Source organism: Meles meles, chromosome X, assembly GCF_922984935.1.
Source record: "Meles meles chromosome X, mMelMel3.1 paternal haplotype, whole genome shotgun sequence".
NCBI classification, from domain to species: domain Eukaryota; kingdom Metazoa; phylum Chordata; class Mammalia; order Carnivora; family Mustelidae; genus Meles; species Meles meles.
In genome coordinates, this window is record NC_060087.1 from 47,802,584 (window position 1) to 47,828,698 (window position 26,115).

The following is a 26,115-nucleotide window of genomic DNA, read 5'->3' on the forward strand; positions in this document are numbered from 1 at the left end:
TTTTAAAGATTTTATTAATTTATTTGACAGACAGAGATCACAAGTAGGCAGAGAGGCAGGCAGAGAAAGAGAGGAAGGGAAGCAGGCTCCCCACCGAGCAGAGAGCCCGATGTGGGGCTGGATCCCAGGACCCTGGGATCATGACCTGAGCCGAAGGCAGAGGCTTTAACTCACTCAGCCACCCAGGTGCCCCAATGGAGGCCTTTCTTTTATGGACCTGCATGTTTCATACCCAGTCCTTTCCTGCCTTCATCCCCTGTTCTTTGCTCTGCAGGTGGTAGAATACTCTGATGTGATTTTAGAAGTCCTGGATGCTAGGGACCCATTGGGCTGCCGCTGCTTCCAAATGGAGGAGGCTGTCCTACAGGCAGAAGGCAACAAGAAGCTGGTTCTCGTCTTGAACAAGATTGGTGGGTGTTGGGGCAGAATTGGGTAAAGCAGGGCAGGGACCAGACCTTCTTGAAAGACTAGCTCCGACCAGACCCTGAGACTCAGCAGCTCAGTGGTAGTTAAAACAGTTGTGTGAGGTAGGAATTCGTGTTCAGTTTTTAAAGCTGGGAATCTGACAGGTGAAATCACTTATTTAAAGACATACACACACATGCACATGTGCACGTACACACACACAGAGTGAAGCAGAAGTTGGGGATGGGGTCCAAGCCTGTCTGCCTTTTAGTCCCTTGTTCTTGCCATTTTGAGCCTTACTGGCCAACCCCGGAGAGGTCCTGTCTGCCCCAAGCTGGAACCCAAAGACTAGGGCAGAAGAGTATATGGGCTCAGGAGTCACTGAGGTCTGGGTCTTACCCTAGTTGTTTTGCCAATTTTCTCTAGGGTCTTGGACAGATTGTGTCACCTGAGAGGTTTCGTTTCTCTAGCTGTAAAATGGGCTGTGATTGTCCCAATCTCACAGGGTGGTTGTGCTTGGTGTATGCATGGTTGGTACTCTACAAATGATAGCCATATTCTTATCAGTTATTCTTGACATTTGGCCCAACCTAGAATGATCCACAGAGAGAGTGAGAAATGCAATCTTCAGGAAGCCTGGGTTGGAAGGAAAGCATCTGGGACCAAGCAGCTAATTTGCTCATTTTCCCCGGGGGACAGAGGTCCCCTCAGGGAGGGCCATCTGGTCTCCTAGACTAGACTTTCCTTTCTAATTTTAACCTGGGAGCTGGACAGGTACTGATAGGACCAGGGAGATAAGGAGGTGGGCCTAGCCTTGGGATATATCTTTGGACTGAGCCATTGAAGGGATGTTCTCCTTATTAGTCCTACCTTTTTCTGTTTTCCCCAGACCTGGTTCCCAAAGAGGTTGTAGAGAAGTGGCTGGAGTACCTTCGGAATGAGCTGCCGACCGTGGCTTTCAAGGCCAGCACACAGCATCAGGTCAAAAACCTGGTAAGCTGGGGCCAGGGTTAGAGGAGCATGACTTGCACTAGGGCCTTCAGCCCTTTGGTAATTGAACTGGGCTTTCAACTTTGAGCTTTTTACCTTACTAGATGGCCTTTTAGTACTTGTTTTACTTTACTCCTTCCTACATTTTAGCTTTTTGGGAAGTTTTTTTTTTTTCTTTCCAGATATAAAGGTAGTACATACTATCCGTAGAAATTTTGGAAAACGTAGTTAACTGTTTGTTAACTTTTAAAAACATATGTCTTCATTTTTCTCTAACACAAATCACACTACTTTCTAATTGTATCATTAACACAGAAATACATTTTAGTTGTAAAATATTAAAGTATTACAGAAACATTGATTGCATCTGAGGAGAGAAACTCGGTGCTGGGGGACATTTTTCAACTTTTCTCTAGGTGTAGAACTTACTCCTTATGAAAAAATAAAGTAGAAGAAGTAAAAGCAATTACAGACAGCTTTAATATTTTTACCATCACTCTTAATTCTAGGCTCCTTTATCCATACACAGATGTAACCACCATTGTTAGCTTGGTGTATATCCTTTCAAATATTTTTCTGTGCTTTATATATATGTAGATGTATGTGTAAAGAGAAGGAAGGGTTTGGGAGTTTCCTGTGTGTCATCCTGGGGCTGGCTTTCTCCTCTAACCTTGGCAGTGTTTTTTGAATAGAGATGTACTTTTTTGTTGCTAAATAAAATTAGTTTCCAATTTTTAACCATTAAAGCAGTACTTTAGCACATACCCTTGCATATGTTATCTTGGCTGGTGGACGAGTGTTTATAATGGTTGGATACTGAGAGGTGGAGTGGCTATGTATTTTACATTTTCCTAGACACTGACAAATTGGCTCCCTTCCAGTGGCTGTATCAGTTTATCTTCCTACCACTGGGGTAGACGAATGTGTGAGAGGGCTTATTTCCCTACATCCTTTCCAACACTTCATATCATTAAGCATTTTAATCTTTACTCGTTTGGGAGAATCTGATAACCTCATTTATAATTTTTACCCTACTCAATGGCAGAAATGTGATGAGCATCCTTTTCTAACAGCTCTCTTTCATTTGTATTCTACTTTAAGGATCTGTTTCCTTAACCTGTTTCTTACTGATGGATATTTAGCTTAATTCCTATTTTGCAATGCTGTGGTGGGTAAGGAAAGAGGAAGAGGTAGAAAGGCATTCTGGGCAGAGGGTGTGGCATCAGGAGTAAGGAGATGGAAGCTGGAATGGCCTTGACTTATGTGAGGAAATAAGGGAAGGTGGGCTGTGGGCCAGGGACTGTCTTCCCATCACAGGCAGGGAGGGCAGTGTCCCTGTTTTGTGGATGAAGGCACTGAGCCCCAGAGAAGGGGAGGATTTGATACACACACATCTGTAAGAGGCAGAGCTGGAACTCAAACCTGGCCTGACTAGAGGCTGGGATGCCATCCTTTCCACGCTGAAGGAGGCAAGAGATATGTGTGTCTAGAGAGAGGCAGGGACAGAGAAGACTGAAGACGCAATGACAGTGGAAAAACAGGCCTTGTGCAAGCAAGGAGATGGCAGGTATTCAGGGCCTGTGTGAGAAGCCCTCTGCTTCAGCTTTGGGGATCTCAGTGATCACAGGGAGGTGGCCCTGAGAGTTTCACTGAAAGCTGGGAATCTGGACACAGACTGCATTTCCCACCTGAAGCCTCTTCTGTAATACCCCTTGTTTTCCAGAATCGTTGCACTGTACCAGTGGATCAGGCCTCTGAGTCACTGCTAAAAAGCAAAGCCTGCTTTGGAGCTGAAAACCTTATGAGGGTTTTGGGGAACTATTGCCGCCTTGGTGAAGTGCGCACCCATATCCGTGTGGGTGTTGTGGGTAAGACCTGTAAGGAGGTTGTGCGGCCCAGTCTTCTTCCTTGGGTTGGGATTTCACTGGGCAAAGGATTCTGGGAGCTTTGTGTTACCCCTCTGGGGAAGAGAGGAACAGTTTAGGAATGGTTTTGTGATTTGTAATATGTATTGGTGAACATAGGAAGGCATACTGAGAGTCACCACCATACGTTGAGTATTAGAACTGTGGACCAAATACACAGGGTTGTGCTTGGATTTGGTGCCATCTCATCCTACCAGAGCTGTGGGTGGTGGGAAGGAGGAGTGACCATATCTCTTTGACAGATAAGAACACTGAGGCCCAGAGAAGGGAAAGGGACTTGTGGGGAGCAGCCCTGTGTGAGACAAGGTAGAGCTAATACTCATACCGGAGCATGTCTGGAACCCAGGGCACTGAGGGAAGGACGATGGGAGAGAGAAGAGGGAAATTGAGAGAAGCAGAGATAGACATTCAGGGAGAGAAAGTAAAGCCAAAAGAGAAGGATATTGGAGAGAGGCAGACACTGAGAAAAAGGTAGAGATACACAGATGTGAATAGACATAGAAAAGAACTGGGAAATGATGGGATTGGTGAGGAGTGGAAAGGAAGGATGGATTTAAATGACAGAGGCATGCCAAGAGAGGGAGGTAATGATCACAAAAACATACCAGAATGATATAGAGACCTACAGAGAGAGACATAAGAGGGCTAGATACTTTATGCATGTAGAGAGGCAGACAAACAAACCAAAGAAACAATGAGAGAGGGACGCCTGGGTGGCTCAGTCGGTTTAGTATCTACTTTCAGCTCAGGTCATGATCTGGTCCTGGGATCAAGTCCAACATTGGACCCCTTGCTCAGCGGGGAGCCTGCTTCTCCCTCTGCCTGCCACTCCCCTGGCTTGTGCTCATGCTCTCTCACTCTCTCTATGACAAATAAATAAAATCCTTCAAGAGAAACAATGGAGACATAGGCAGACACAGGTAGACGGATTCTGAGAGTGGTGCACAGGGAAGGAACCAGAACAAAGAGGTAGACATAGAGGAACACACACAGTCCTACAAACACATACAGATCCACAAATATATGTACAGATCCACACTTGTGCAGATATGTCCAGACCCAAAGGCAGCACACATGCAGACTCAAGTCCTTTGCACATACTCACCCCAACTCTGTTTCTTGCAAGCAAATAAAGGCACAGAGAGACACGTGTGCTCAGATACACTGGCCTCTCATACTCAGTGACATCTCTAGAGTCACAGAGGGAGTCAAATACACAAACATGTCTATGATGAGATCGATACATATTCACAGAAAAATAGAGACAGAGAGATGGCTAGGGATATATAGACAGAGATAGAAGGAAGCACAGTGAAACATGTGCAGAGAGGCATACAAACAGAGACAAGCCCATGGAGAGAAAAAACACAGAAAGAGACTGAGGGAAGTTGGCAAAGAGGGACAGAATTTTAAAAAATGAAATCTTGCCATTTACAATGATGTGGATGGAACTAGAAGCTATTATGCTAAGTGAAATAAGTCAATCAGAGAAAGAATTATCATATGATCTCACCTGATATGTGGAATTTAACAAAAAAAATAGAGGATCATAGGGGAAGAGAGGAAAAAATAAAACAAGATGAAGTAAGAGAGGGAGACAAACCATAAGAGACTTTTTTTTTTAAAGATTTTATTTATTTTATTTGACAGGCATAGATCACAAGTAGGCAGAGAGGCAGGCCGAGAGAGAGAGAGAGAGAGAGAGGAGGAAGCAGGCTCCCTGTGAGCAGAGAGCCTGATGTGGGGCTCGATCCCAGGACCCTGGGATCATGACCTGAGCCGAAGGTAGAGGCCTTAACCCACTGAGCCACCCAGGTGCCCCCCATAAGAGACTCTTAATCATAGGAGACAAACAGATTTGCTGGAGGGGAGAGGGGTGGGGGGGATGGAGTACTGGTGATGGGCATTAAGGAGGGCATGGGATGTAATGAGCACCGGGTATTATATAAGAATGATGAATCAGGGCACCTGGGTGGCTCAGTGGGTTAAGCCTTTGCCTTTGGCTCAGGTCATGATCTCAGGGTCCTGGGATCAAGCCTCACATCAGGCTCTCTGCTCAGCAGGGAGTCTGCTTCCTCCTTTCTCTCTCTGCTTGCCTCTCTGCCTGCTTGTGATCTCTGTTGAATAAATAAATAAAATCTTTTAAAAAATGATGAATCACCTCCACTTCTGAAACTAATAATACCTTGTATGTTAATTAATTGAATTTAAATTAAAAAAGCAAAAAATAAAAAGAGGGGCAGGCAGAATTGCTGGGGTGGGAGAATCAGAAAGGTCAACGGCCAGAATGAGAGTCAAAGAGAAAAACCAGTAGAATAAGGTGCATAGATAGAGCTACACAGAGAAAGAAATACATGATAGAGAAAAAGACTGGGCTGGAGAAAGTAAACATAGAAAAAAGAGTAATATTTAGAATGAGAACAACCAAGAGAGATGTATGTGCATGTGTACACACACACACACACACACACACATTGATGTGCAGAGACTTCCATGCATGGGGGGTACACACACATAAGCACATCCACAAGAGAGTTGTCTGCGGGGGCGCCTGGGTGCCTCAGTTGGTTAAGCATCTGCCTTCAGCTCAGGTCATGATCCCAGGGTCCTGGGATCCAGCCCCATGTCGGGCTCCCTGCTCAATGGGGAGTTTGTTTCTTCCTCTGCCTCTGTCCCACCGCCCCCGTGCTAGTGCTCTCTCTCTTTTGTTCTCAACTAAATGAAATCTTAAAAAGAGCGTTATGTGCATAAATTCTGGCATAGGGAGAAGAAGAATGGTGAGAACAAGAGACCTGGTGAGGGGGTGGCACACAAAGACATCCACGGGTCTGGAGGTCCTCACAGATGCTTGAACAGAAAACATGCACCGCGGGCAGACATTGTTTCAGAGAGACTGACATCTGGAGAGGGTTCTCCCACTCCCCACTGGGTGAATTTACATCAGGACAGATGGTTCTCTGTTCCGCAGACATTTCCTCATGTCTGCCTTATGTTGGATCGTGTTACAGAGGCCTTGCATTGAGTACCTTTCCCAGGCTGGTTTTAAGTGGGAGGTGAATGTCATTATCGAGAGAGGGACCTGTCTACCCAGTATGCTCACAAATGGATGAAAAGAATAGGTAGGCCATGTTGGGGCTTGGTCAGGGCCTGGGATGGGAAGGCAGGAGGCCAGTCTCTGTTTTTGGCTTCCCCAAAGCTTGGTCATTGTCCCTGCCTGGGCCACCCACATACAGGCTGGCCCAAATGCTCCTGAGTCATCTGCCGCTTCTTTGTAGGTCTTCCTAATGTTGGGAAGAGCAGCCTCATCAATAGCCTGAAGCGCAGCCGTGCATGCAGTGTGGGAGCCGTTCCTGGCGTCACCAAGTGAGCACCTCCCTGCTCCCCTGCTCCCCAGTTCCTCGACTGTACCGTTCCCCCATTTATTGTGTCTTCAGCCCCTGCCCTTCTTATCTTGGCCCAGCCTCTGATTCTTCCCTGGGCACGGGAGTCTCACTAATAGTCCTCATTGACCTGGTACACTCTAGGTGTGGGCCAGGCACTGAGCTGGGTGCTTCCTCCTCAGCTCCTTGAAGTCTCTTAGCAGCCGTGCCAAATGGGGCTATAGGTAAACAACTCCACTTTCTGGATGAGTCAGCGGAGGCTCAGAGAATCAGGAGCTTGCTCACAGTCCTGCAGCTCAGTCACCAGTGGCAGGGACTAGAGGAGAATTAGTCCCAGGTCTGTAGGCCCCAGAGTCCCCAGCCCCGCATCTCTCCATCTTCATCAGTGTGCTATCTGCCCCCTCACCCCTCTCCCAGCTGTGTGCCTGAGGCCTAGGGGATACCAGATACATTCCAGCTCATGAGTGCCTTGCAGTCTCTCTTAGCTCCTCTTTGCTCTCCTAGATTCATGCAGGAGGTTTATCTGGACAAGTTCATCAGGCTGCTGGATGCCCCAGGCATTGTCCCAGGACCAAACTCAGAGGTGGGCACCATCCTGCGCAACTGTGTCCACGTGCAAAAGTTGATAGACCCTGTGACCCCAGTGGAGACCATCCTCCAACGCTGTAACCTGGAGGAGGTACAGAAGACTCTTGCTCGTGCCTTGCTCAGCTCAAAGGGCCCTTCATTTTTCCTCATGGTTTTTTTCATTCTCTCTTCACCAGATTTCCAACTATTATGGCATCTCTGGGTTCCAGACCACTGAGCACTTTCTGACTGCGGTGGCTCACCGCTTGGGGAAGAAGAAGAAGGGAGGTATATACAGTCAGGAGCAGGCAGCCAAAGCTGTTTTGGCTGACTGGGTGAGGTGAGGAGAAGGCTAGGGGTGAGGGTGGACCTGCCGAGAGTCAGGTTCCACAAAGTGGGGGAGGGTGCATCTGTGTTTATTGCGGTGGTGGGGCAGCCTGACATCCTGTTTCCTAGGGCAGGGGAAGGCTGAGGCTCCAGATCATGTCCCCATTTGGAATTTGTGGCCAGTGACTATTCAGCAAGTCAGCTTCTTACTGTTTGGAAGCTACTGTGGGTTTTCCTTGTTCTTCATCGTTTATGACTTGGAAACTCATCCTCTCTTTGATTGGTCATTTGTTCTCTTAATGACATAGCCAGTTTCCTCCTATCTCCTAATGCAGTGGGAAGATCAGCTTCTATACACTCCCACCTGCCACTCACACTCTGCCTGCCCATCTCAGTGCTGAGATCATTAAGGAGATGACTGAAGTCTTTGACATCGAGGATACTGAGCAGGCCAATGAAGACACCATGGAATGTAAGTAGGGGCGAGTGGACTGGCCTGCCTGGTACTTTGTCTTGCCCTAGGTGGGAGCCACATAGACCTAGCAACAAATCCCATGTTTGATCTTACCCTGCTATGGCCCTACTCTGGCTTTGGGAAAGTTATTTAACCAACTGTAAGCTTAATGTTTTCTTCTACAAGGTGGAGAATTCTAACCTGGGCCATGCGGATGGTTGTGGACTCTTGGTAAATAGGAAAGAAAGTCTGCAAAGTACTGTGTACACAGTGAGGTGCTCAGGAAATAAGAGGATCCTTTCCCCATCTCTTGGGACCTGGAGTGGACTAAGACACTAAAACACTCCTCTCCAAAACCCCTTCGCTGCCCTAAGCTTTGTCTCAGGTACTGCATGTCTATTCCTAGAGTTCTGTTGCACCCCCATTGGTGGGGAGGCACTGGAGTCACAGAAAGCTGATACTTCCTGAATGGTGCATGGTCAGTGGCAGGCAGAGGTAGCATTTAAAGCAACTCTTCTGCCCTGTAGTCTAAGATTGTCCCAGCCTGTAGTAGCTAAGTGGTTAAAAGAATGGACTGCCTGGAGTTAAATTCAAGTTTTGTTTCCTGTTAGCTCTGTGATGCTGCATACATTACTTCATTTCTCCAAGTCTCAATGGCATCATCTATAAAATGGAGACAGTAGCACTCATCCAGTAAGATAGTCATGAAGACTAACTTAATGTGTAAAAACATAGCAGTGCTGGCTTTGAGTACGTGTTTGGTGAATATTAGTTGTTGTTATGGTGATCATTTGCTGAGGTACAGAGATGTGGCTTTGAGAAACTCCTATAGGAAATTTGTTCTCTTCAGGTACTACCATTTGCGACTTTGGCTTATGGCTTTTCCTTCCTTCTCTCCCCCACCTCAGAAAGGTGCCCTGTGCTCTCTGGGCCTGTCTGTGGACACTCGGGCATTGGAAGTAGCCCTGGCTGGCCTGGCTTTTGGTTTCTTTCTTTCTCTTGAGGGCCACTAGTTTTCCTTCTCAGGGCCTTCTAGTGTCCTTAGATTACAGACGGGGACAAGAGGACTTGCCTGCTTCAGACTTTATTCCCCAGGTGGCTTCTGGCAAGTCCATTCTCTTTCTGAATTTTACTTCTCTCTTCTACCAAGTGGGTAGTTGGGATGAATTAGAGTGCATGTTCCTATGATGATGCTTGACCCTGGCTGCATGTGAGGGCAAGAGGGGCTCCATCATTGAGAATGTGCTTCGGCAAAAGATTGAGGTCTGGAAAATTGAGGAGAGGGAAAGGTTAATGGTGAGTTTCCTAGGGGAGTTGGCCCTAGTGTTGGATCTTGAAGAGTGAGTAGGAATTAGAGGAAGGGGATGGGGGCAAAGTTTAGAAGTAGGGGGGAGGATAGCATGGGCCCAGGGCAATGTGTACATTAATGGTTTGCAGTGGAGGCCAGCTCCAGGCAAGGGGCCAGAGGAAAGGGGAGAGAGGCCTGGTCCTGGGAAGGAAACCCAGTGGCTGCCATTTACTGAGCAGTGTCTCAGGCCAATGCATTTCAGGTATCCTCTGTTGTAACAGCAGCCCCATGTCATAGGCTTGTGGTATTCTCATTTTCCTGATGAGGAAGCTAAGGCTCCAAGACCAGTTCCCAGCAGGCGAATGCCCTACTGCAAGACCCATGTCTTTAGTCCTTTGTCATGTGGCCTCCCATCAGGAATGAAAGAGTGTTCTCTCCCAACGCCCTTGGGCAGTGTCCACATATTCTTTCCACTGAGGCCTGAACTGGTTGGTGGGGTGCCTGGCAGCAGGGTGAAGTTGGGCTCTGACAGTGGTGTTGGTTGTGTTAAAGGCTTGGCCACTGGAGAAGCAGATGAACTGTTGGGTGACATGGACCCGCTCGAAATGGAGATTAAGTGGCTCCATTCTCCGATGATGAAAATAGCAGATGCCATGGAAAATAAAACCACTGTGTACAAGGTATCGATCCCCTTTCTTCATGGTAACCCTCTCCTCTACCCAGGGCTCTGGGGAGCAGTTGGTCCCTTCTGCCTGGCTTCCACAAGGTATGCCTGTAAGGGTGGGAAATGTAGGTCATTCATTCACTCCCCGTGGGCCCCGTGGGCATCAGATGTGTGCATCCTTTACCATGCAATGGCAGGTCCAAGGAGGAGGCATGCTCTCTCAAGTAGCTTTTCCATTCTGGCTCCAGCCTAGAAAACAGGTATCCCCGTTCAGCCACTCAGTTCAAGTTGCAAACCTGGGTACCCCTGACTCTTCCCTCCAGCTAGCGTCCAGTATACCAGACAGTTAGTCAGCAGGTCTTGTGGCTTCTCCCTCCTATGTCTGTTGAGAAGCTATCAGCTTCTTATAGTCCCTGCCATTTCTATAAGCCTAGTCTAAGTTGCTAACCCTTCCTCACCTCAACATATGTCCCATGGTTTCTAATTGCAGTCTGGCCATGTCACCTCACCTGTCATGGCTCCCCAGTAACTCTGTGATCAAGTCAGCATGCCTGCTTATGATTCCTGGAGGCTTTTTCAGCTGCTTCTGCCAGTCTCCCTATCTCTGCCCTTCAGGATGTCATAGTTTAATGGGTTTCACATACAGAACTCTGCACTGTTTTTTTTTTTAATATTTTATTCATTTATTTGACAGAGAGAGAGGTCACAAGTAGGCAGAGAGGCAGGCAGAGAGAGAGGGAGAAACAGGCTCCCCACCAAGCAGAGAGCCCGATGCAGGGCTCGATCCCAGGACCCTGAGATCATGACCTGAGCCGAAGGCAGAGGCTTAAACCACTGAACCACCCAGGCGCCCCCAGAACTCTGCACTGTTACAGGAGATACGCAGACTAGGGGTGAGGGCAGAGGTTGGGAAAGCATGGATCCAAGGGCCCTAACCTATACTACTTGTGGGTCAGGGAAGTCTCCCTGAAGGCCTTGATCCTTGTACCACTTCTCCGAGGCTGAGGAATTCTCTGGATGAGACAGGCAGCAGCCCGTGGCTAGAAGCTCAGATGGTGCTTATGCTGAGGCCCAAAGAGGAGAGAGTGGTGTTTTGGGGAAACGTTAGTGCTGTGGGGTGGTTGGAGTGAGAGTGGAGACAAGGAGAGATGAATCTGGAATCAGATCATAGCAGTCCTTGAGTTAGACCTTAAACCAGGGGTATTAGGAAAACACTGACAATCGGTTATTTTTTTTCTGTCAAAGGTTTTTTGTTTTCTTCCCCATTTTGTTTATTTAAAATATTTTTCATATTTTGTATTTTTTATAAAAAAGATACCTTTTGGCGCCTGGGTGGCTCAGTTGTTGAGCATCTGCCTTTGGCTCAGGTCATGGTCCCAGGGTCCTGGGATCAAGCTCTGCATCGGGCTTCCTGGAAAAAAAAAAAAGATAGCTTTTATTTATTTTTTGACTAGATAGTATGTGTACATGGTATAAAATTTAAAAGTACTAAAGCGGATACAGTGAAAAGTAACTTTCTCTCCTGCAGCTGTCTCCCAGCTACCTTGTCCCGTCCTTGGAGGCACTCATTATTCACAGACTTGAATGTCTTTTTCATAGCTATTCTGTCTTTTATGCACATGCATGTATACTTATACAGAGATAGATCTATTTTAATTCAAATAATAGCATGCTAGTTGTATTCTGCACTTTGCTTATTTCACTTACAGATTCATCTTGTAGATTGTTCCCCATGATTACTGAAGAACCATCCTTTATTTTCGATGGTTCCACAATATCTGGAAGGGTTTCTTAAGCAAAGAAATGACAGTCATCATGTATTAGAACTCACACTCAAGGGGCCCCTGGGTGGCTTAGTCGGTTAAGCATCTGCCTGTGGCTCAGGTCATGATCCCGGGGTCCTGGGATCGAGTTCTATATCAGGCTTCCTCTCCCTCTGTCCTCCTCTCCCTCCCCCCAGACTCATGCTTGCTTTCTCTGTCTCTCAAATGAATAAATAAATAAATAAAATCTTAAAAAAAAAAAAAAAAGGAACTTTCACTCCAGAAGCCACAGTAAAAATCAGGTTGGAAAGAAAGGGACTGGGGTGGAGGCAGGGGGTGCAGGAAGGAAACTGTCACATCTATTCTGTGTGAGATGATGAGGCCTGCAGTGTGGTGGTGACATGCCGTTCTCATTCTCATATAGTTTTCAAGATTCCCCTGGTGCTTACAGGAAAACTAGTGTAAAGTTGTGTGCTTAAGTCTGTCTGGTAGTATTTCTCAATGATCCCATAAGCCCCAGAGCATACCGTTTTTCCTTAGGAACCTAGAGTAGTTCCCCGCTCTATGCTATAGGTTCCAGACTCAGGTTCAGGGAACCTGAGCAGGGCCACTTCCTTGTACAACTCTGAGAGATAACCATTTAGGTGTGCCATGAATGGTGCCCTCTGCTGCAGCCCCAGAGTTGTATGGTGTGGTAGCCTTGCCTTTTCCCCACCATAGTTTAATGGGTAGTCATACATTAGTATAAGCCTCACTGCTAGGGTTCTTATTTATTCTGTTTGCTAGCTGTGTGTGACCTTAGGTGCTTTGTTTGTCATAGCACTGTTGCAGGATTAAATGAGTTTGTGTATGTGTCCATATATATATGTGCTCACACGTGTATTTGTGTGTACTACACACCGTGAGCTTTCTGTCAATGTTTGCTTTTACTACCCACATGTACCCACATGTACTCCAGCCAGACAGGCACCCTTTTGGATGCCCAGCTATGTTCTGTGCTTTTCCATTGTTCATGGTCAGGAATGACCTTCCCTTTAGTAGAAGCATATTGACTACTGCCTTCCTCCAAACCTCTGCCACTTATGCTGTGTCTTTCTGGTGGGCACTTAACAAACTCTTAACTTGGCTTGTGGTATTGGTCAGTTGTATCCTCTTTAGACTGGTTGCTTCTCACAGATGGGACTGCATTTGACTTGTTTCTCCAACATTTCCCCACATAGAGCTGGGCACAGAATAGGCATCAGAAAATACCTGTTATCGGGGCACCTGGGTGGATCAGTGGGTTAAAGCCTCTGCCTTCGGCTCAGGTCATGATCCCAGTGTCCTGGGATCGAGTCCCGCATCGGGCTCTCTGTACCTTAGGGAGGCTGCTTCCTCCTCTCTCTCTGCCTGCCTCTCTGCCTGCTTGTGCTCTCTGTCTCTCAAATAAATAAATAATATCTTAAAAAAAAAAAAGAAAGGGGGCGCCTGGGTGGCTCAGTGGGTTAAAGCCTCTGCCTTCGGCTCAGGTCATGATCCCAGTATCCTGGGATCGAGCCCCGCATCGGGCTCTCTGCACCTCAGGGAGCCTGCTTCCTCCTCTCTCTCTGCCTGCCTCTCTGCCTGCTTGTGCTCTCTGTCTCTCAAATAAATAAATAAAAAAAATCTTAAAAAAAAAAAAAAGAAAATACTTGTTATCATGGGACACTACATCAACAACTAATGATGTACTACATGGTGACTAACATAACAATAAAATTATAAATAAGTAAGTAAATTTACTCAATGAGAGAAAAGTGGAAAATACTTTTAAATTGAGTAAGACTTTGTGGGGTCACTTCAGAAAAGAATCATAATAACAATTGTCATTGATCAAGTAACTCTGCTTCTTTATTTTTTCTTGCAAAAGCCATGTAAGCTACCCACTGTCTACCCCATATGACAGATGAGCCAGCTACAGCTGAGAAATTAACTAAACACCTTCTAGTTTGTGATGGAGCCAGACTTGGAGCTTAGTTCTGTGTGGCTCTAGGCTTCCTATTTTTTTTTAATTAATTAATTTATTTATTTTCAGCGTAACAGTACTCATTGTTTTTGCACCACACCCAGTACTCCGTGCAATACGAGCCCTGTCTATTACCCTCCACCTGGTTCCACAACCTCCCACCCCCTGCCCCTTCAAAACCCTCAGGTTGTTTTTCAGAGTCCACAGTCTCTCATGGTTGATCTCCCCGTCCAATTTCCCACAACTCCCTTCTCCTCTCCATCTCCCCATGTCCTCCATGTTCTTTGTTATGCTCCACAAATAAGTGAAACCATATGATACTTGACTCTCTCTGCTTGACGTATTTCGCTCAGCATAATCTCTTCCAGTCCCGTCCATGTTGCTACAAAAGTTGGGTATTCATCCTTTCTGATGGAGGCATAATACTCCATCGTGTATATGGACCACATCTTCCTTATCCATTCGTCCATTGAAGGGCATCTTGGTTCTTTCCACAGTTTGGCGACCGTGGCCATTGCTGCTATAAACATTGGGGTACACATGGCTCTTCTTTTCACTACATCTGTATCTTTGGGGTAAATACCCAGTAGTGCAATTGCTGGGTCATAAGGAAGCTCTATTTTTAATTTCTTGAGGAATCTCCACACTGTTCTCCAGAGTGCTGCACCAACTTGCATTCCCACCAACAGTGTAAGAGGGTTCCCCTTTCTCCACAACCTGTCCAACACACGTTGTTTCCTGTCTTGCTAATTTTGGCCATTCTAACTGGTGTAAGGTGATTATCTCAATGAGGTTTTAATTTGAATCTACCTGATGGCTAGTGATGATGAGCATTTTTTCATGCGTCTGATAGCCATTTGTATGTCCTCATTGGAGAAGTGTCTGTTCATATCTTCTGCCCATTTTTTGATATGATGATCTGTTTTGTGTGTGTTGAGTTTGAGGAGTTCTTTATAGATCCTGGATATCAACCTTTTGTCTGTATTGTCATTTGCAAATATCTTCTCCCATTCCGTGGGTTGCCTTTTTGTTTTGTTGACTGTTTCCATTGCTGTGCAGAAGCTTTTGATCTTGATGAAGTCCCAAAAGTTCATTTTTGCTTTTGTTTCCTTGGCCTTTGGAGACATATCTTGAAAGAAGTTGCTGTGGCTGATACTGAAGAGGTTACTGCCTATGTTCTCCTCTAGGATTCTGATGGATTCCTGTTTCACGTTGAGGTCTTTTATCCATTTCGAGTTTATCTTTGTGTATGGTGTAAGAGAATGGTCGAGTTTCATTCTTCTACATATAGGTGTCCAGTTTTCCCAGCACCATTTATTAAAGAGACTGTCTTTTTTCCAGTGTATATTTTTTCCTGTTTTGTCGAAGATTATGTGACCATAGAGTTGAGGGTCCATATCTGTGCTTTCCACTCTGTTCCACTGGTCTATGTGTCTGTTTTTATGCCAGTACCACGCTGTCTTGGTGATCACAGCTTTGTAGTAAAGCTTGAAATCAGGTAACGTGATGCCGCCAGTTTTGTTTTTGTTTTTCAACATTTCCTTAGCAATTCGGGGTCTCTTCTGATTCCATACAAATTTTAGGATTATTTGCTCCAGCTCTTTGAAAAATACTGGTGGAATTTTGGTCGGAATGGCATTAAAAGTATAGATTGCTCTAGGCAGTATACACATTTTAACAATGTTTATTCTTCTGATCCAAGAGCATGGAACGGTCTTCCATCTTTTTGTGTCTTCTTCAATTTCTTTCACAAGTGTTCTGTAGTTCCTCGAGTACAGGTCCTTTACCTCTTTGGTTAGGTTTATTCCCAGGTACCTTATGGTTCTTGGTGCTATAGTAAATGGAATCAATTCTTTAATTTCCCTTTCTGTATTTTCATTGTTAGTGTATAAGAAAGCCACTGATTTCTGTATCCTGCCGCGTTTCTGAATTGCTGTATGAGTTCTAGTAGTTTGGGGGTGGAGTCTTTGGGGTTTTCCATATAAAGAATCATGTCATCTGCGAAGAGAGAGAGTTTGACTTCTTCCTTGCCAATTTGGATACCTTTTATTTCTCTTTGTTGTCTGATTGCCATTGCTAGGACTTCTAATACTATGTTGGACGAGAGTGGTGAGAGTGGGCATCCTTGTCGTGTTCCTGATCTCAGCAGGAAGGCTGCAAGCTTTTTCCCATTGAAGATGATATTTGCTGTGGGTCTTTCATAGATAGATTTTATGAAGTTCAGGAATGTTCCCTCTATCCCTATACTTTGAAGCGTTTTCATCAGGAATGGATGCTGGATTTTTGTCAAATGCTTTTTCTGCATCAATTGAGAGGACCATGTGGTTCTTCTCTCTTCTCTTATTGATTTGTTCTATCACATTGATTGATTTGCGAATGTTGAACCATCCTTGTAATGCAGGGATGAATCACATCTGGTCATGGTGGATAATCTTTTTAATGTGCTGCTGGATCCTGTTTGCTAGGACCTTGTTGAGAATCTTATAGGCTTCCTATTCTTAACCAAACCTGTATCCTCTGCAGAAGTCTTTGGTGGTACTCTAGGGTCCCAGACCTAACTGTTGTCCTCTCTCTCTCCAGATCGGAGATCTCACTGGGTATTGCACCAAACCGAACCGACATCAGATGGGGTGGGCGAAACGCAATGTGGATCACTACCCCAGGAACAATAGCACATTGGACATCTGCCCTGTGGACCGCCGCCCAGTGCTGCAGAGGATCATGGAGACCGATCCCCTGCAGCAGGGCCAGGTTCTTGCTTCTGCCCTGAAGAATAAGAAGAAGATGCAGAAGCGTACCGGTGGGGGCACCTGACCATACCCCTCCTGCTCCAAAAAGCGCCCACTTGGGCCCTGATTAGGAGCTCCTGAATGTGTCCAGTGCCAGGCTAACCCTAGTTAAGGGGCAGGGATGCCTTAGGGGACTCACCTCCTAGCATAGTGGTTCTCAGACTTTACTCATTATTAGAATTGCCTAGATGGCTTGTTAAAACACGGAGTTCTGAGCGCCACCCGCCCTCCCCCCCCCCCCCCCCCCCCCCCCCCCGCCCAGAGTTTCTGATTGAGTATGTTGGCCATTGGGCCGGAGAATTTGTGTTGCTAACTGGTTCCTGATTGATGCTGATTTGCTCTTCTGGGAACCATACTTGGAGAACCATTGGCCTAGTCTATGTGTCAAATAGCCACCATTTATTTCTTAGCTGCTTTCTCTGTATTAGGAAGCTTACGGGTTCTGTGTAATGTTTACTTTATCCATAGGTGATATACTCAAAATTCAAAAGGTACAAAGGGATATACAGCAAAATGTTTCTCTCCTTCCAGTCTCCCAGTCATCTAGGCCTCCTCACAGAGTGACCAGTTAATATCTTCTATCTCATTTCTGAGATAGGTGCACAGGCAAATATCTCTATATTTTTTGTCCTCTGTTTCTGTGCAAACAGTAGTCACCTGAACATACGGTTTTTTCCACATCTTGTTTCCATTTAGTGGCAGTTCACAGTTCACAAAAGAACTTCCTCCTTCATTTTAATGGTGGTCTGTTGTGTGGTTGGCTGATTTAGGTCTTCATGTTATACTAATTTTTAACTCATTGCAAGTCTAATCCTCATTTGTATGTGAGAAAACTGAGGCCCAGAGACATTAAATAACACACTCAAGGTAAAACAACTGCTATTTAATGGAGCCAAAATGTAAACCGAGGATTGACCGTAAAAGTCCAATTCTTGGCCTGGTTTCACACTGAGTACTGGAAATCCAGAGACAAATTACCCTTGAACTCCTGGTCTTATAAGAGAGTGAGGAGGAAATAAGAAAACAGACATTGGCAACACAGAATATTCACAGACACAAAAAGCAGAGTGAGGAAACCTAACTCAGCCTGGTGAACCTAACCTGGATTGTGGTGGGGTAGGGGTGATCAGAGAAGGCTTCCTGGAGGAGGTTATGTCTGAGGGGAACCCTGAAGGACAGAGGGTATGGCTGGAGGATGGGAGGTGAGCATTCAGGCTTAAAGCCCCTACTTCCATGCTGCCCTTTTGCTATGAGAGCTTTGAGGGTAATGACAGAGTGCTAGGCTCAATGCAGTCAAAGAAAATTGCTGTTTGGATACTAGGAAGGGATAAAAATACTTGGAGACCAGTGAGTCTGACACTCTGAGATAGAAGCTATATTGGGGTGATCATTTCACAGGTAGGCTGATGGGTCTACCTGCTAGATTGCATGCTGGCTGCCAGCACCCCCCACCCAGTTGTTTTGTTGTTCAGTGTTGGGGGTAAGTGAGCCAGTTTGGGAGTTTGATATAGACCAGGGTAGCTCTAGGCCAGCTCCTGTGGGCATTCTGTTGGCAAGCCAGCCACCAAGTGACTGCCTGTATTTCTCCATCTGCAGATAAACTCGCCAGCAAGTTGTCTGATTCCATGATGTCTGTCCTCGACCTCTCCGGCAACACTGATGACTGATCGACTAATCTCGACCCCCTTGTCCCTCCAAGCACCAGTTCCAGTGGGATGGGGGAATACAGATGAAATGGTGTGCTTCTCCCTGAAGTACCTGCATATTAAAAATCTTCATCCACCATACCCCTTCTCACTGTCCCTTCCATTGTTCCAAGAAAAAAAAAAGAGTCCCGAGTCGCTGGAACTAGCAAACCCCATATCCTTATTTAACCCTTACTCTGTTCTACAAGAGAAATAAAATTACCGTCAGATCCCTGATGCTAATGATTTGTCCCTCATCCTGTAGCTTAGTCTGGTTGGAGGAGTAACTCTCACAAAACTGTCTTGGACAGTTAAATATACAACTAGAGGCGAGGCTACTGGTAGACCTGGGTGGGGGAGTTCCCTGGCAGGGTGATGATTTCTTTATCAGTCTGCAACAGATCTCAGTGGCAAGGCATTCCTGTGATGGGCTGTAGGCTATGCATCTTCCACCAAGTCTGCAGGTCCCCACCTGTGTGGCAGTGATGGTAGGGGGAATAGTGATGAGCCTTGTCTCTGGAAGGACCTGGGACAGGGATAGAGGGAAGAAAACATAAGCCTGGCTGGTTGTTGAATTGTGGTAAGCGCTACTATGTTTGCATGAAAGGAAAACAAGCTGTATGTTCGTAGGGTGGCTAGAAGTGTTAGGGGCAAGTCATACCTTGGGGCATTTTTAGGTACATTGGGTTGGAGGAGCCCTTGAACTGAAGCACTCTGGCTGTGCCCCACCCTTCCATGACCACTTCTCATCCAGGACCAGTGTTTGAATTCCATGATTCAAAAGGGTTCTGGTACCATTTATTCACAGCCTACATCCTCAAGGGAGCTTCTATATTGGGGTGCATTAGCTGACATAATCTAACTGAAACTGAACACATTTGAAGGGAGTGGCTGTTAGATCACTTTACTCTTCTCCCCCCACTCCAAACGTCCACATCAAACTTTCCTCCTGATGTCAGCGCTAATTTACCTATTCGATTTTTTAAAAGATTTTATTTGTCAGAAAGCCCAGGCACAAGCAGGGGGAGTGGCAGGCAAAGGAAGAAGCAGGTTCCCTGTGGAGCAAGGAGCCCAATGCAGGACTTGATCCCAGGACTCTGGGATCGACCTGAACTAAAAGCAGATGCTTCCATCTGAGCCACCCAGGTGTTCCACCTGTTCAAATTCTAAGAGCAGAACCACATGATGGACTGGAGCACTTGGCTGCAGGCTGATTGGCAGGGAAGTACAGCCCACTCCTGCATTCTGTGGCAGCCAAAGAAGAGAACTAAGTACTACTTGAGCACAAATTGCACCAACCCCCCAAAACCTGTTAGCTTCTTTAACCCTCAATCCAGTTCTGTCAGGGATTAGTCTCCCCCTATGAAAGACAGGCTCAGGAAGCTGTTTGGACATAACCAAAACATTAAATGTTGGTACCAGGATTGGAACCTAGATGTGATAAAAGCTGTGTGCAGATTCTTTCCTCTGCATTGTACTGTCACCTTAACATTGATTAAGCACCTACTGTGTGTCAGCCTCTATTATCAAGCCCTTTACACTCTTTTTTCAGTTTTTTTTGCATTTTCATTTTATTGTCAACTAAATCCCAGAAGTCTTATACTGCTATTGCCACACCTCCCTTGTTTATGATGCTATAGTTTTCTTATTTTCTGAATTTTTTAAATTTATTTTTTCAGTGTTCCCAGATTCATTGATTATGCACCACACCCAGTGCTCCATGCAATATGTACCCTCCTTAATACCCACCACCAGGCTCACCCATGCCCCCACCCCCACCCCTCCAAAACCCTTAGTTTGTTTCTTAGAGTCCACAGTCTCTCATGGTTCATCTCCCCCTCCTATTTCCCCCAATCCACTTTTCCTTTTCTGCTCCTAATGTCCTCCATACTATTCCTTATGCTCCACAAGTGAAACCGTATGATAATTGACTTTCTCTGCTTGACTTTTATTTCACTCAGCATAATCTTCAGTCCCATCCATGTTGATACAAAAGTAGGGTATTCATCCTTTCTGATGGAGGCATAATACTCCATTGTATATATGAACCATATCCTCTTTATCCACTCATCTGTTGAAGGGTATCTTGGCTCTTTCCACAGATTGGCAATTGTGGCCATTGCTGCTATGAACATTGGGGTATAGATGGCCCTTCTCATTACTTCTGTATCTTTGTAAATATCCAGTAGTGCAATTGCAGGGTCATAGGGTAGCTCTATTTTTAATTTCTTAAGGAACCGCCACACTGTTTTCCAATGTGGCTGCACCAAATTGCATTCCCATCAACAGTGTAAGAGGGTTTCCCTTACTCCATATCCTCTCCTAATACACTTTGTTTACTGTCTTGTTAATTTTTGTGATTCTAACGGGGGTAAGGTGGTATCTCAATGTGGTTTTGATTTGAATTTCCCTGATGGCTAATTATGAACATTTTTTCATGTGTCAGATAGCCATTTGTATGTCTTCTTTGGAGAAGTGTCTGTTCATGTCTTCTGCCCATTTTTTTGATGTGATTTGTTTTTTGGGTGTTGAGTTTGAGGAGTTCTTTATAGATCTTGAATATCAGCCTTTAGTCTGTAGCGTCATTTGCGAGTATCTTCTCCCATTCCGTGGGTTGCCTCTTTGTTTTGTTGAGTGTTTCCTTTGCTGTGAAGAAGCTTTGGATCTTGTTGAAGTCCCATTTTTGCTTTTGTTTCCTTTGCCTTTGGAGGCATATCTTGAAAGAAGTTGCTGTGGCCGATGTCAGAGAGGTTACTGCCTATGTTCTCCTCTAGGATTTCAATAGGTTCCTGCCGCATGTTGAGATCTTTTACCCTTTTTGAGATTATCTTTGTGTATGGTGTAAGAGAATGGTCTAGTTTCATTCTTCTATACATAGCTGTCCAATTTTCCCAGCACCATTTATTGAAGAGGCTGTCTTTTTTCCACTGTATATTTTTTCCTGCTTTGTTGAAGATTATTTGACCGTAGAGTTGAGGGTCCATATCTGGACTCTATATTGTGTTCCACTGCTCTATGTGTCTGTTTCTGTGCCAGTACCATGCTGTCTTGGTCAAGATCACAGCTTTGTCGAGAAGCTTGAAATCAGGCAATGTTATGCCCCCAGTTTTGTTTTTCTTTTTCAACACTTCCTTAGCAATTCAGGGTCTTTTCTGGTTCCATACAAATTTTAGGATTGTTTGTTCCACCACTTTGAAGAATGCCAGTGGAATTTTGATCAGGATAGCATTGAAAGTGTAGATTTCTCTGGACAGTATAGACATTTTAACAATGTATTCTTCTGATCCAGGACTATGGAATGCTTTTCTATCTTTTTGTGTCCTCTTCAATTTCTTTCACAAGTGTTCTGTAGTTCCTCGAGTACAGATCCTTTATCTCTTTGGTTAGGTTTATTCCCAGGTATCTTATGGTTCTTGGTGCCATAGTAAATGGAATCGATTCTCTAATTTCCCTTTCTATATTTTCATTGTTAGTGTATAAGAAAGCAACTGATTTCTGTGCATTGATTTTGTATCCTGCCACACTACTGAATTGCTGTATGAATTCTAGTAGTTTGGGGGTGGAGTCTTTTGGGTTTTCCATATAAAGTATCATGTCATCTGCGAAGAGACAGAGTTTGACTTCTTTGCCAATTTGAATACCTTTTATTTCTTTTTGTTGTCTGATTGCTGTTGCTAGGACTACTAGTACAATGTTGAACAACAGTGGTGAATGGCGCAGGGTTGCAGACTGGATAGAACAAGAGGATCTGTCCATATACTGTCTATAAGAGACACATTTGGAACCCAAAGATACATCCAGACTGAAAATGAAGGGATGGAGAATCATCTTTCATGCCAAAGGGCCTCAAAAGAAAGCTGAGGTAGCAATTCTTGTATCATATAAATTAGATTTTAAGCTAAAGGGGCGCCTGGGTGGCTCAGTGGGTTAAAGCCTCTGCCTTTGACTCAGGTCATGATCCCAGGGTTCTGGGATCAAGCCCCACATCTGGCTCTCTGCTCGGCATGGAGCCTGCTTCCCATCCTTTCTCTCTGCCTGCCTCTCTGCCTACTTGTGATCTCTGTCTGTCAAATAAATAAATAAAGTCTTAAAAAAAAAGATTTTAAGCTCAAGACTGTAGTCAGAGATACAGAAGGGCACTGCATCATTCTTAAAGAGTCTATCCACCAAGAAGATCTAACAATTGTAAATATGCCCCCAATATGGGAGCAGCCAACTACATAAGCTAACTGTTAATTAAAATAAAGAGTCGTATTGATATGAATACATTAATTGTGGGGGATCTTAACACGCCACTCTCAGTAATAGATCATCGAAGCAGAAAATCAATAAAGAAAGAAGAGCTTTGAATGACACATTGGACCAGATGTACCTCATACACATATACAGAACATTCCACCCTAATACAACAGAATACTCATTCTTCTCAAGCGCACATGGAACTTTCTCCAGCATAGACCACATACTGGGTCACAAATCAGGGCTCAACTGATACCAAAAGATTGAGATTATTCTCTGTATGTTCTCAGACCACAATGCTTTGAAACTGGAACTCAACCACAAGAGAAAGTTAGGAAGGAATTAAAACACTTGGAAGCTAAAGACCATCCTGCTCAAGAATGTTTGGATTAACTAGGAAATCAAAGAAGTTAAACAATTCATGGAAACCAGTGAAAATGAAAACACATTGGTCCAAAACCTGTGGGATACAGCAAGGGTGATCCTAAGGGGGAAATACATAGCTATTCAAGCCTCACTCAAAAAAGTTGAAAAATCCTGAACACAACAACTCGCTTTACACCTTAAAGGACTGAAAAATCAATAGCAAATTTAGCCAACCCCATGCACAAGAAGGGAAATAATCAAGATCAGAGTATAGATCAATGAGTTAGAAACTAGAGATACAGTAGAACACATCAATGAAACTAGAAGCTGGCGGGGCGCCTGGGTGGCTCAGTGGATTAAGCCGCTACCTTCGGCTCAGGTCATGATCTCAGGGTCCTGGGATCGAGCCCCACATCCGGCTCTTTGCTCTGCAGGGAGCCTGCTTCCTCCTCTCTCTCTCTGCCTGCCTCTCTGCCTACTTGTGATCTCTCTCTCTGTCAAATAAATAAATAAAATCTTTAAAAAAAAGAAACTAGAAGCTGGTTCTTTGAAAGAATCAATAAGATCGATAAACCACTGACCAAACTAATCCAAAAGAAGAGAGAGGACCCAAATTAATAAAATTATGAATGAAAGGGGAGAGATCACCACCAACACCAAGGAAATAGAAACAATAATCAGAAATTATTATCAACAGTTTTATGCCAATAAGTTAAGCAACCTAGAAGAAATGGATGCATTCCTGGGAACCTATAAATTTCCAAGACTGAAACAGGAAGAAATTGCAACCTGAATAGACCAATATCTAGTAAAAAGATTGAAGAAGTGATCAAAAACCTCCCAAAAAACAAGAGCCCAGGATCTGACAGATTTAGATGTTTGAATATTTCCTTTGAAACATTCAAAGAAGAAATAATACCTATTCTCCCGAAGCTGTTTCAAAAACAAACAAACAAAACAAACAAACAAACAAACAAAAAAAACAGAAGGAAAACTTCCACACTCTTTCTATGAAGCCAGCATTATCCTGGTCCCCAAACCAGGCAAAGACCCCATCAAAAAGGAGAATTTCAGACCAATATCCCTGATGAATGTGGATGCCAAGATTCTCAACAAGATCCTAGCTAATAGGATCCAACAGTACATTAAAAAGATTATCCACCATGACAAGGTGGGTTTTATCCCTGGGATGCAAGTGTGGTCCAACATTCTCAAATCAACCAATGTGATAGAACAAATCAATAAGGGAGAAGAACCACATGGTCCTCTCAACTAATGCAGAAAAAGCATTTGGGTATCTCTTATATGTTTTATGTGTCCTGCTGTTGTGTTTGAACCATGTTTCCCTTCAGTTTAGTTGCCTGACATGGTCTTCTTTGAGTGTTGTGAGCAGGCTTTGGTCCTTGTGCAGTTAAGGACCCAGTCTGTGGCCACCTTGGACTTGTAGTTGGGTCAGACCAGATGCCTGCCCTCAACCCATTTATTAGGATTGCAGTTGGGTTGAACTGAAGGGTCATTTTCCTGTGTTGTCCCCTGAGATGATTTCATTGATTGGGGAGGGGCTGTGGTCAGACCTGAAATCTGCCTCCGGTCTGTCAGTGCTGCAGTAACCCTGAACTATAGGGCTTTCTCCTCGTGTTGGTTCTGTGAGGTTTTATTTGGTGGGTGGGGTCAGCAGTCAGATCAGATGTCTTCCCCTAGCTCACTGCTGGGGCTGCAGGTGAACGTATGTGTGGTTATCTTCCTTTCCTCCAGGGGCAAGAGTGAAATTACAATTGTACTGATCACTGTTGGGGCTGATTGCATAATGAAGCTTTTGAGGGACTTTTGAGGGACTCCTCTTGAGTGGGGTGGGTTGGATGGGGGGAGATTCAGCAGGAAAACACAGGAGCAAGGTGTGCTATATTAGCAAGCTTTATTGAAAATGTTTGTGGTGTGTACCATAGGTGTTCCGGTATCTAAGCTGAGGGGAGGAGGAGAAATGATACCCTCTAGATCTTTTGTTTTTGTAGAAATTTCCTAAAGATCCCTGCCCCTCCAGTGCACATTATGATATTAGTAAATAGATACCATTCTCTTGTGCCCCCGGTACTTTTCAACCTTCTGCTTCTATCCTGTGTCTTGGTGGGGATGAATGTTATTCCACATCTTTAGGTTGGGACACTCAGTTCCATATTGTCCTCTGGCTCTCCCAGGGTCAAACTTGATAATATTTAATGTTCCTGGTGTTATGCTCCACTAACTGTAAAAATCATGGTGTTAAAGTCCTCTAGTTTTCAATGACAAATGTTATGGAGATTCATCTTCCCAGTGCAGGTCCACCATGTCTAGGGTTCCTGGTGTGAGGTCTGTAATTCTCCATTCTCCATGCTTGTGGTGTCCCTCTCATTCGTGGTTAGTCTTGCCTGTAGTTTGGTTCCCAATTGGGACTCTGCCCTTCCTACCATTTTCAATGTGACCTCTTCTCTATGATTAACCATGAAAACCATGAAGAATCTATTCAGCCAGGCTTTGGGTCATTTTCTGTGTTAGTTGCACTGATGTGGCTCTTATCTAGGTGTGGTGAGCTTAGGGTCATCCTCCTCTGCTACATTCCCAGACTCCCTTTTATTACATCTTCTTGATAAATTTATTTTTAATTAATATATATTGTTCTTCTTTGCCTCTTATAAGTTTTTAAATTTAAATTCAATTTAGTTTATATATATATATACAAACACACACATTATTACTAGTTTCAGGGGTAGAATTTAGTGATTCATCAGTTGCATATAATGCACCTAGTGCTCATCACATCTCCTTAATGCCCATCACCCGGTTACCTCCCCTCCAGCAACCTTTGGTTTGTTTCCTAGAGTTCATTGTCACTTTTGGTTTGGCTCCCTCTCTGTTTTCATTTCATTTTATTTTTCTTTCCATTACCCTATGTTCATCTGTTTTGTTTTTTAAATTCTACATATGAGTGAAATCATAGGTATTTGTGTTTCTCTGCCTGACTTATTTCACTTAGAAGAGTACCCTCTAGTTCCATCCATGTCCTTCCAAATGGCAAGATTTCATTCCTTTTGATAGCTGAGTAGTACTCCATTGTTTATCTATATATACCATGACTTTATCCATTTATCTGCCAATGGATGTCTGGACTGATTCCATAGTTTGGCTATTGTGGACATTGCTGTTATAAACATTGGAATGCATGTGCCCCTTTGAATCACAATTTCTGTATCTTTTGAATAAATACCTAGAAGAGCAATTGCTGGGTCATAGGGTCTTTTTTACTTTTTGAGGG

At 44.6% G+C, this 26,115-nt stretch overlaps 1 protein-coding gene across 3 annotated transcripts in view; it reads left to right on the plus strand.

The window, feature by feature from the left end:
* Positions 1–18,464, plus strand: part of GNL3L (G protein nucleolar 3 like) — a 30,670-nt gene extending 12,206 nt beyond the window's left edge. For 2 of the 3 annotated variants that reach the window (XM_045995567.1, XM_045995568.1), the window contains exons 7-16: positions 275–410; positions 1,295–1,398; positions 3,119–3,263; positions 6,596–6,683; positions 7,205–7,379; positions 7,465–7,607; positions 7,930–8,066; positions 9,889–10,016; positions 16,328–16,547; positions 18,133–18,464. In XM_045995567.1, the coding sequence (XP_045851523.1) occupies positions 275–410; positions 1,295–1,398; positions 3,119–3,263; positions 6,596–6,683; positions 7,205–7,379; positions 7,465–7,607; positions 7,930–8,066; positions 9,889–10,016; positions 16,328–16,547; positions 18,133–18,203 (1,347 nt within the window). In that variant the 3' untranslated portion in view covers positions 18,204–18,464. The remainder of the gene's footprint in view (positions 1–274; positions 411–1,294; positions 1,399–3,118; positions 3,264–6,595; positions 6,684–7,204; positions 7,380–7,464; positions 7,608–7,929; positions 8,067–9,888; positions 10,017–16,327; positions 16,548–18,132) is intronic. The other variant, XM_045995569.1, reaches the window with a different exon arrangement.
* The last annotated feature ends 7,651 nt before the right edge of the window (positions 18,465–26,115 follow it).